Source organism: Salvelinus alpinus, chromosome 31, assembly GCF_045679555.1.
Source record: "Salvelinus alpinus chromosome 31, SLU_Salpinus.1, whole genome shotgun sequence".
NCBI lineage: Eukaryota > Metazoa > Chordata > Actinopteri > Salmoniformes > Salmonidae > Salvelinus > Salvelinus alpinus.
In genome coordinates this window covers 20359142-20371628 of record NC_092116.1, presented here as the reverse complement: position 1 = coordinate 20371628, position 12487 = coordinate 20359142, and the positions used below count along the sequence as shown (strand labels likewise).

The following is a 12487-nucleotide window of genomic DNA, read 5'->3' as shown; positions in this document are numbered from 1 at the left end:
AATCTTGTACAAGTTGTCCTTTGTCCAGAATAATCGTTGTTTGGTTGTAGAATGTCGTCTTCATCTGTGGAATTAGCTAACAAAGCTGGCCATGCGGCACGGAAATGTCCAACTCACAATAACGTATTACAAACAAAATACCGAAAATCGCAATCAACTGATATAAACTGCTATAAGTCGGTTTAATATAACTAGTTTGATGTTTTTAACACATATATCGAATAAAATCAGAGCCGGATATATCTAACGCCTATAACGACAGCTTTTCAGAACGCAATCCTGAGGTCTGTCTCGCGCCAAGACGAACGGCGAAAAGACCAGACCTTCCATTCCAAGACGTCTTGTTCGGCCTCAGATCTAGCTAGACACCCCATTCCAACTCTCACTGCCTACTGACATCTAGTGGAAGGCGTATGCAGTGCATGTAGACCCATAGATTCCATGGAAATTAATAAACTGACCCTGGAACAGAGCCCTCGATTTCAGATTTCTCACTTCCTGACAGGAAGTTTGCTGCAAAATGAGTTCTGTTTTACTCACAGATATAATTCAAACGGTTTTAGAAACTAGAGAGTGTTTTCTATCCAATAGTAATAATAATATGCATATTGTACGAGCAAGAATTGAGTACGAGGCAGTTTAATTTGGGAACGATTTTTTACAAAGTGAAAACAGCGCGTCCATATTGACAAAAGGTTAAACAGTTTTTGACCAAAAATGGATCAAAGATCTACTACAGCATCAAGCAAGTACAAGATAACCTTTCTACTACATGTGGTCAACACTGTGTATTCTTGTAACGGTTGCTCTCCTCCTCTTCTTCTGAAGAGGAGAAGCAGGGATCGGACCAATACGCATCGAGATATTCTGACATAATGAATTTATTTACAAGACGAACACTGACACGAACTACACTTGATAATTAAACAAAATAATAAAACGACGTAGACTGACCTAAACATGAGAACTTACAGATACACGAAGAATGCACAAACAGATACAGACTACACAAACCGAAACAGTCCCGTGTGGAGCGACAAACACAGACATGGAAGACAATCACCCACAAACAAACAATGTGAAACAACCTACCTTAATATGGTTCTCAATCAGAGGAAATGTAAAACACCTGCCTCTAATTGAGAACCATATCAGGCAACCAATTAACCAACATAGATACACATAACAAAGAATGCCCACCCCAACTCACGCCCTGACCGACTAAACACATACAAAAACAACAGAAAACAGGTCAGGAACGTGACAATTCTACCTATGCCAAAGAGACAATGGAGTTTCTTCTGAAGATGTTATGTCAATTTCTAATGATGATTTAATCATTGCTACCCATCCCGGATCCGGGAGCACCCCCCACAGTAAAAAGCTGACTAGCATAGCCTAGCATAGCGTCACAAGTAAATACTAGCATCTAAATATCATTAAATCACAAGTCCAAGACACCAGATGAAAGATACAGATCTTGTGAATCCAGCCATCATTTCTGATTTTTAAAATGTTTTACAGGGAAGACACAATATGTAAATCTATTAGCTAACCACGTTAGCAAAAGACACCACTTTTTTACTCCACCACTTTTTTACTCCATCAGAAGCTTTCACTAATTCGACTAAATAAAGAAATATATAGCCACTAACCAAGAAACAACTTCATAAGATGACAGTCTGATAACATATTTATGGTATAGCATATGTTTTTTTAGAAAAATTTGCATTTTTCAGGTATAAATCACAGTTCTACATTGCAGCTGCAATCTGAAATAGTTCCGAAGCTGCCAGAATAATTACAGAGACCAACGTCCAATACATAATTACTCATCATAAAACATTTCTGAAAAATACACAGCGTACAGCAAATGAAAGCCCAACATCTTGTGAATCCAGCCAATATGTCAGATTTTTTAAGTGTTTTACAGCGAAAACACAATATAGCATTATATGAGCGTATCACAATAGCCAGAATCACAACCGCATTTACCAGCAGTAAATGTTAGCGATCGTAACAACCCAACAAAAGATATATAATTTTACTAACCTTGATATACTTCATCAGATGACAGTCCTGTAACATCATATTACACAATGCATATAGCTTTTGTTCGAAAATGTGCATATTTAGCAGCATAAATCGTGGTTATACAATGTAATCAGTAAAAACATGGCATGCATTCTGGCCGGCGCCATCTTGGAGAAGCGCCTATTATAATAAAAAAACTATTCATAAACTTGACTAAAAAAAATGATAAAAAAACTATTCATATAAATGACAAAAAAAAATGAGGGGTCCTCTCGTTCCATGTGGCTTTATAAACTCGGACAGCTACGTAGAGACTCCATTCCAATTCTCATTGGTTACTGACATCCAGGGGAAGGCGGGTGCAGTTCATTTCGAGCCATAGGATATACACAGAGTTTTAGACTGACCTGGGATCAGAGCCTAGTTTTCAGACCTTCGCAGTTCCTGTCATGATTTTCGCTGCAGATAGAGTTCTGGTTCACCCACAGACATAATTCAAACGGTTTTAGAAACTAGAGATTGTTTTCTATCCAATAGTAATAATAATATGCATATTGTACGAGCAAGAATTGAGTACGAGGCAGTTTAATTTGGAGACGCAAAATGTCAAAGTTGAAACAGCACCCCCTGTAGTGACAAGAGAAGTGATGATAGCACCGTAAATTGTTTTATCAGAAAAAATCTAAAGTGTTTAAGTATGTGTCCTTTAGGACCCTATAATCAATGTGTATGCTCACGTCAAATGTTTAAAGAATGTGACAAATGTTAATTAAATTATACAATTTTTTTAAATTGAATTTATTGAATTTAAACAATAGTCATTCAAAAGCCTAACCACGCTGAGAGATCAGGATTAGGAAAAGGTCCGGAGGCGTTCAGGGGTGAGGACTCATCCATAATTGAGTTATTATTAGCCCTTTCAAAAGGGGGAGGGGTTGCTAGAACATCTTTAGGAGTGCTGTAGCTCTTTGAAGGGTATTGTTTTAAAGTTTGAATCTGTTGGTGAAGCTTATAGTTTGGTACAACCGAGAGTGGAATGTTGAGGACTGCCAGGGCTTTAAGAAAATGACGCCACCCAGGAGGTCTTATGTCATCAGCAATCTTGTGGGATTCAGTGATACTTTTAAGCAAGTCCATCATATGAGAACCCTTGACAACATCCTCCTGAAAGATAAACTCTCCTTGTTCATAATGTATGTAACATTTTTCCTGTTATGTGCTGGAACATGTGTCAACATGTCGTGCATAATATTATCTTCATCGTGCATTTGATGTTCAACCGGTAAGATCTTCGGTCCAGGCATTACAGGGGCATTGCTCACTCTATGCTCTTCATCCTTTAAGGGTTCTGGTAGGGAAAGCGATAAATGGTTGGTCTCTCTCTCACCTTGTTTAACCAAGGCCAAATACATTTGCAAGAGGTTTGTGTATTTTTTGACCTTTTCATAGGGATTCAATCCTTTTCTGTTCAAAATATCCTTCATGGCCATATCCAAATAATTTTCGTTGTTAGTCTGATATTTTCAGGACCCTGTAATTGCTCTTTAAATCTATCCAACTCTTGTTGAGGCACTAAGTACATTTTATTTGCCATCACACTCTGTGTTCAACCCCCACGTCTGGCAGCAATAAGGCTGGTGATGAAGGGCACGGCTATACTTAGTAAAGGTAGAAGAAAACCCCCAGACTGTTGTATGGTATGTCTTTTCTTTTGAAGACTGGCCCTTTTATTATTATAGAGTTTGATCGCTGTCTTTTGTCTCTTTAATTTTGTTAATTGGGTCTGGGAGATTGGGATGCGTCCTTTGAGAAGATTCAAAGTAATCTCACATAGTGATAATATGAGATCTGAAGAACAATGACCAAAGATGGTCTTACGTTCTTTAGGGGTAGCCCCAACTAGCGATGTCAACCATTGAATGGACCCGCTAGAGTATGACTTGAATTGTCGGCGGTAGTTGTCAGGCGATGGAATAGCTATATATGCTGGAAGTAAAAAGTGTGTACGATAGGTTTTCATGCATGCTAATGCAATAGTCGTACAACTCAAGGGGTCAATGTAGGCATCTTTGATTACCTCTTCTCTGAATCTAAGGCATCCGCCACGCAGTTTAACCACAGCATTGTCACAGTATAATTCCATCTCTTTATGGAAATCAAAGGTATTATCACTGGTCCCGTGTGGCTCAGTTGGTAGAGCATGGCGCTTGCAACGCCAGGGTTGTGGGTTCATTCCCCACGGGGGGACCAGAATGAATATGTATGAACTTTCCAATTTGTAAGTCGCTCTGGATAAGAGCGTCTGCTAAATTACTTAAATGTAAATGTATTATGACGTACTGTCAGGATTTGGCCAGGATTGTTCAGTTTTTGGTCACTAGATGCCCCCATTGCGTCTTTTTGAACCTTTTGTTTTTCCCTTGTTCTAGTTATTATTTGCACCTGTGCCTCATTTCCTTGTAGATATTTAAACCCTTCGTGTTCCTCAGTTCTTTGCTCTGTGTTTGTATGTTAGCACCCAGCCCCAGCCATGCTGTGAACATTTATTTCTCTAGTTGGATTTTCCTGAGGTACTCTGGTTTTGTTCTTGTTTATTTTTGATTATTCTTTTGAGGTTTGTTTTTCCCTGCTGTTCTTACCACTTTGTGGATTTTCATTGTATCTTGGAGGATATTCATTTTTTCTCTTGGCATTACTTTTGACGTTGTGGATTTTTATTTTTTGCCTGAAGATCTTTTTCCTTTATTAAACCACCGTCTCTAGTACTGCTGTGTCTGCCTCATCTTCTGGGTTCTGCCAACTATTAGTGACTGTTTCTCACACCAGGTCCTGACACGTAATGTCTCATACCAAGTAATGAATCTCTCTCTCTCTTTGGGAGACATTTGATCACACCCGTACATTTCGGGACTGGGATAAGATCAAATATAATGTAGGTTCTCCTCAGATGTGTTGAAACTTCAACTGTTAATGTATCTCTGGTTGAAGGTGGGGTCTACAAAACACAATATTTCACTACCTTGGGCTATGACACTGGGTGCAACGCCTTGTTGCATCATGGGGTTCAAAAGAAGATTATAATTTTTTTTAAGTTAAGTTTTTGTACTGGGGTTTTCTGAAATGTTTTAGAAAGAGTAGTGCACAATTAGGGCCCTCTGCCGACCAGTTTTCACCCTTGAAAGTCATCGTAGATACAAAAACAGGCAGAAGAACCCCTGATTTATGATTTCTCTCGAAGTCATAAAACACATATTTCTCTGAATGTTCATCTTCAGCCAATGATTGAATGTAGCACTCACGTTCCACTTCCTGAACCATTTCTGTGTCTGCTTAAATTAAGGTGTAGGATTCCACATGTTGGGGATTGTCTATTTTAAAGTTTGGACATTTTGGACATTTTTTCGTAGCAGTAGGAGGAACGACATGTACGATGACAATCCTCACATGGTGTAACGGCTGCATCGGACATTTTTCATCCTGACACACTGAACAGTTATAACGACAAGAGTGTCCCTGTGGGGTGCAGCCTGAATGACATGAAACTCATATGGTGTTCCTAAGAAAGCTCTGATGTTGGTAATACCATAAAAATGGTTGTTTTGCACATACAAGTACAGAATATGAGGTTGAGGGTTCTTCTGGAATTTCAAGAGAGCTGAATTAGCTCTACTATGGTACAAAACCACAATCTTGATGTTCAGCAAATTTTCTAATTTGACTATGTCAGAGAAAGCCACTGGCTCATGTATACATAGATCTACAGCCTTTTGGAGGTCACTAGCCTTTTGTAAAGCATCTGGATCAGTACATACAGGATTGAGTAAATGTTATAGACTTTTTGCAAAACATAACTGATTACCAGGATTGTTACCGTTTATGAGATAGGACTGCTTCTTTTGTATCATTTCTGAATGCATGAGACCATCATGTTTCCTTCTCTGACCCCCTCCGCCTAGGGGTTGGCGGACTATTTGTACAACACGTTCTAAGGTCCTATCAGCTATGATCGATAAATTAGATTGAACAAGAGGTTCCAACTGGGCTGGAAATTGTTCAAGATCTGCTTCACCATTAGGTAAAACAAGAGATACTGTGTGTTGCATACTATCACCACATATTTCAAGCTGTAAGACATGAGTTGTGGCAAAATCTGTAGCCCGTTCTAAAAGTTCTCCTAGAGTATCCAAAATCATCACATAAAAAGATGCATAATCATGGCTCTGATTCATACATGTGAAATTAATATAACTGACGAATCTCTGTATTGTTAAATTTATTGCGGTACAAAACACAGACACTTCTATCAATACCGTCCCCCATCTTATTTATTACACAATTTTCCAATTCATCAAAATCATCATTTGGTTGCTCATTGTCTTCATAGCCTGCAGGTCTTGTAGGTGCCATGTGTTTATGTGTGGGGGGTGTTGTTGAACGAGGGGTCAGCTCATTCATTTGGTTAATTAAGGAGATCAGTTCTGGGGGTGCCTGTGATAATGTGTGATTATGTGTAGGAGTTATAGTAGTTGTGAATGTATGTGTGGGGGTTGGGCCCCTCTCGTTAATTAGGTTAATTAAGGAGATCAGTTCTGGGGGTGCCTGTGATAATGTGTCATCATTTGCATGATTTAAAATAGGAGGTGAGTGTTGTTGTGTGGGGTGTGGTGTTGAAGGAGGGGTGATCTCATTCATTTGGTTAATTAAAGAGATCAGTTCTGGTGGTATTCTAGAAGTATCCATGTTACATACATATTTTATCGTTTGTTTGGGCGTTTTTTTATCAGATTGGTGCTTATCAAGCGTGGCATGGTTTTTTTCCAGAAGAATAGATCTTGGCTGTACTGCCGTCTTAGTAAAGCAACCATACGTGTGTGTAGCTGGACTTCTCTGGCTTTTAGAGCCCTGTAAAAGGCTGTGAGAAACCTATCTTGAAGATCTATATCGTGATGCATGTTCTCACTGATGCTATCTTCAATAAGTATAGGCTCTACCTCAGAATTGAATGTATCAAGCTGATTAGCCGCATCATACAACACATCATCCTCGTCATAGCTCAACACATCATCATCAAAAATACAAATGAGAAGACAATCATATTAAAAGTAATGTGAGAATTGCGTTGTGGAAAGCTTTTATACTGAACAAAAATAAAAATGCAACATGTAAAGTGTTGGTACTGAAATAAAAGATTCCAGAAATGTTCCATGTGAACAAAAAGTTTATTTCTCTCAAATTCTGTACACACATTTCTTTACATCCCTGTTAGTGAGCATTTCTCCTTTGCCTAGATAATCTATCCACTTGACAGATGTGGCAAATCAAGAAGCTGATTAAACAGCATGAATATTACACAGGTGCATTTTATGCTGAGGACAATACAAGGCCACTCTAAAATGTGCAGTTTTGTCACACAACACAATGCCGCAGATGACTTAAGTTTTGAGGGAGGGTGCAATTGGCATGCTGACTGCAGGAATGTTCACCAGAGCTGTTGCCAAAAAATGCAATGTTCATTTCTCTACCATAAACCACCTCCAACATTGTTTTAGATCATTTGGCAGTAAGACCAAACGGCCTCACAACCGCAGCCAAGTCCTCCACATCCGGTGCTGAGGAGTATTTCTCTCTGAAATAAAATGTATTTCAATTGACTGTTTTCCTTAAATTAACTGTAAGTCAGTAAAAACATGCATTTCTAGATGAACACTTATTAAGATTGTCCCTATCTGAATAAACAGGTGCAAACTCTGCGCCCGGTGAACCTCTTCTTCTCTCTTTAGGGACCTGGGCTGATGATCCTCCAATAGACCAGTATGGGTTGAAGGGAGGTTCGGTATGTCTGGCTGTTGCAGAACCCCCTGATCAACTAAAAGGAATTATATGGAAGTTCCAAAAGGATGTAATAGTGGTTGATAAAGACATCTCTCCTAAATACAAGGAGAAGGTAGATTATAACCCAGTGAACCACACTCTGTGCATTAAGAATCTGACAGACACAGACAGTGGAATTTACATTGCAAATGCAAAGAAAATAGATTGGACAGATTCAACGTCTTCATACAAACTTAAGATGTTGGGTGAGTTTAGTGATTTTTTTTGTTGTGTTTTGGTAGTCTGCTATGTGTTTCTGCTTTGCTTGAAATAGCTAATCTCCTTTAGTGTCTTCACCAGTTATACATGTCAAATGTATCTTTCTGAACTGTGTTGGTTGTTGTAGAAGCTGTTCCCATTCCAGCCATGCTGGTGACCTACTACAACTCAAGTACAGGACTTTGTAACATCACAGTGAATTGTTCAGGCTGGATGTTTTCTGTCTGTGATGGAGGTCAGTGCCCACTGTACCAGGATTCTCTGTCAGTCTCTGAGGTCAACATCACCGTCTCCAGTGGTAATGGATTCATCCAGTGTATCGTCAACAATCACGTCAGTGCAGAGACCAAATCACAACGCATGGTGTCTCATTGTCAGTCTAATTTACTAACTTCCACTTTCTGTGCATTTCTCTATCATTATTTTTGTTTAAATCAACAAAGTTTTATCATTGCAGTTATATTCTTCTCCAGCAAAAATGTTGATAATGCTGTTTTTGTGTGTGTGTGTGTGTGTGTGTGTGTGTGTGTGTGTGTGTGTGTGTGTGTGTGACATCTCAGGTATTGGTGAGAAGAAGGGGATCGCTGCAGCATCACTAGTTGGCATCATTGTGGGCATTGTTACTGGTGGATTATTCTTAGTTGGTGTAGGATGCATCATATCAACCAGAAGGTGGCGATCCCCTAAAGAAATACTGCTACTGAAGGTACCCTCTCATTAATCTATGTTTTAAAAACGTGGAGTCTATTGACGGACCAGTGCGCAAATATATGTAAAATAATAACATCCAGGTACAAATCTGTCAGGTTAAGCTAGAGATATCATTTTTTTTGCATGGGCTGCATCTCAATCAACCGCAGATGCGGAATGCCGCCATAGGCGGATGTGGTAGATTGAGATGCAGCCCATGCTACAGTAGTGTTTGTCAGACCATGAGACATTCCTGAAATTGGTTGTCTCAGGAAAACGTCTGTAGCGTCTGAGCGGTTTGGGCTACAAACTAATGTGACCCCACTGTGGAAAGGGCATTTTGCTCTATGACCTGTCTGAAGGTCACCGGTACTGGTTAAAAAAATGAATGGAAGTATGGAGGTATAGTTAAATACGTGGGGGGGGAAAGCAAAAATATTTCTTGTATCTCCTAGATATAGGACAGACTCTTCAAAACCTTACTCCTTATTTGTTATTTTTAACTGTCACATTTATGAATGTGTTATTCAATGCATTTCTACGGGATTTGGGCCAAATTCAATATTTTATCAAAACATTTACAAATGTAATATCAAATAGCTAAATGATGCATGGTATGACCATGTTAAAGCAATTCCCCCACCCTCCAATGTCTTAGAGTCTAGAGAATTTGAAACAATGATAATTTGCATGTTATGATTACCTATCTCCTAACAGCCCGTTGTTCCAGAAGTTGACAACCCAGTGAGCACTATACCAGGAAGACCAGAACCACAGAACACCCCTGGATCTGAGGTGACATCTATCTACGTTACTGCAGGAAGACCAGAACCACAGAACACCCCTGGATCTGAGGTGACATCTATCTACGTTACTGCAGGGAGACCAGAACCACAGAACACCCCTGGATCTGAGGTGACATCTATCTACGTTACTGCAGGGAGACCAGAACCACAGAACACCCCTGGATCTGAGGTGACATCTATCTACGTTACTGCAGGAAGACCAGAACCACAGAACACCCCTGGATCTGAGGTGACATCTATCTACGTTACTGCAGGGAGACCAGGAGCAGTACCAGCAGCAGCAGGAGGAGAAGAGGGGCATCCAGGGGACACAGAGCACACTTCACCAGAAGAGAGGAAAGAACCACAGTCCCCCCCACAGGCAGAGACATTCTACAGCACCCTACAGATACCAGCTGCAGCACAGCGCCACCCAGTGGGCAAAGGAAATAATCTAAAGAAACCAGACACGGTGTACTGCACAATAGGAGATTTTCCCTCCATCCTTCTCAGAGACCCACTGATGTTACTTTGATTAAGATTTAACCCATAGACTCAGGTACCGAATGCAAACACAGGGGAAATTATGAAGGAGAGAGAATCGTGATAATGGCTTTTTACATTTTTTGTCTAATTTCATCCATATTTAAAGTGGCAATCTGCAATTCCTACGTACTTTTGAATTAATTGTATATAACTATTGATCCATGCAGAATACAACATATGCTTGTTTAACTCCATTGTTTGTAAAAACTGTATTTGTAAAACAATTGGTGGCAGGGTACACGAGTTGTTATTAGTTAGACTGCAGATTTCCCCTTTAGCGATAGAAAGTATGTAAAACAGTCTTATTTCTGTAAACGAAAATGAAAACATGCAGATGAATACAGTAGCGCTCTTCATGCTTTAAAAAAGTGTTTATATACAAAACAGCGGTTTGAAAATGGGAAGCCCATCCATTCAATCAATCAAATCGACCAATCAATCAATAAATACATAAACCAATCATTCAATTAATAAATAAATCAAGCAAGCAACAACCTACCGACTATGTAATAATGTTTATTTTTTATACATACTGTATGTCTAATTATTTTATACGATGAGAATTCATATTTACAAATATAACTGTAAAAGGTATCTGTCACATCCAGCTGGTTAGGTGGAGGAACTACAGATATGGCAGTCAATTCTGACTAAAAGCATTAGTCCTGTGGACAAAAGCTCCCATATCGGAGTGGCTGCAGTTCTGGATTTTCTGGAAACCCGATAATCGTTTTTTACATTCATTTAGATGCTGCCTACTTCGCTGCCTACATAGCTGCTGCTCAGCTCTCCACTGCCATTAGCCTACATCATCACACAAAACGCAGATTGTTTTTGCTCCAATGCAATGTGTAGGGACTGCATCCTGCTTGTGCAACTGCAATTGCCATTAAACAGAGAAGGTTGAAACCTGTTCGTTCAAATGAGGCAGAGACTTAAGCTACATCCTCATGGTTCAGAGGACGGTGAGTAAAGAGAGAAACGCGAAGGGAGGTTGAGTGTGAACAGCAGCTACGTAGAAATAATGTGTGTGTGTATTTTACCTGCATTTTACCTGCATGTGACTCTGAAGGAGGATTTGATAAAGTGATGCTGCTTTCCCTGCATATGTCAATGACAAGATACACTCATTGTTTTATGTATTAGTTGACAACTGACACGCCTAATATTGTCACTCATCATATTTATGTCAATTTAGTCGTGTCTATAGGCTTACTCTTGTTTGTGAAATTAGTTTCAGTATAGTTTAGGTTTTGACATTGTCTCTAAGTATTCAGATCATTTGCTATGAGACTTGAAATTGAGCTCAGGTGCATCCTGTTTCCATTGATCATCCTTGAGATGTTTCTAAAACTTGATTGGAGTCCACCTGTGGGAAATCAATTGATTGGACATGATTTGGAAAGGTACACACCTGTCAATTTAAGTTCCCATAGTTGACAGCACATGTCACAGTAAAATCCAAGCATGAGGTCAAAGTAATTGTCCATAGAGTTCCGAGAAAGGATTGTGTCGAGGCACAGAGCTGGGGAAGGGTACAAACCAATTTCTGCAGCATTAAAGGTCCCCAAAAACACAGTGGACTCATTCATTCTTAAGAGGGAGAAGTTTGGAACCACCAAGACTCTTCCTTGAGCTGGCTGACTGGCCATACTGAGCAATCGGGGGGAAGGGTCTTGGTCAGGGAGGTGAACAAGAACCCGATAGTCACTCTGACAGAGCTCCAGAGTTTCTTTATGGAGATGGGAGAAACTTCCAGAAGGACAACCATCTCTGCAGCACTCCACCAATCAGGACTATATGGTAGAGTGGCCAGACAGAAGAAATTCCTCAGTAAAAGGCACATGCCATCCCGCTTGGAGTTTGCCTAAAGGCACCTAAAGGACTCTCAGACCATTAGAAACAACATTCTCTGGTCTGATGAAACCAAGATAGAACACTTTGCGCTGATTGCCAAGCGTCACGTCTGGAGGAAACCTGGTACTATCCATATGGTGAAGCATGGTGGTGGCAGCATCATGCTTCAGTAAAGGGTCTAAATGAGTAAAGGGTCTAAATGCTTATGTAAATGTTATATTTTTTTTTTTAAATCTAAAAACCTTTTTTTGCTTTGTCATTATGGGGTATTGTGTATAGATTGATCAGGGGGGGGGAAACGATTGAATCCGTTTTAGAATAAGGCTGTAACACAACAACATGTGGAAAAAGTAAAGGGGTCTGAATACTTTCCGAAAGCGCTGTATATGGGCTGACTCAAAAGAAAAACACAATTGAGGAAGGTGAGAGATGAGTAATACTAAAGTCCCTTAATTGTTTTTGTGTCACTCATCTTTACAGAGATC

The 12487-nt window shown here is 39.7% G+C and overlaps 1 protein-coding gene across 1 annotated transcript in view; it reads left to right on the top strand.

Annotated features, from left to right (window-relative positions):
• LOC139561091 (mucin-1-like) overlaps positions 1-11051 on the top strand; it is a 154165-nt gene extending 143114 nt beyond the window's left edge. Inside the window, exons 3-4 of the mRNA XM_071377937.1 lie at positions 8685-8830; positions 9532-11051. Of these exons, the coding sequence (XP_071234038.1) occupies positions 8685-8830; positions 9532-10134 (749 nt within the window). The 3' untranslated portion in view covers positions 10135-11051. The remainder of the gene's footprint in view (positions 1-8684; positions 8831-9531) is intronic.
• Positions 11052-12487: the final 1436 nt, after the last annotated feature.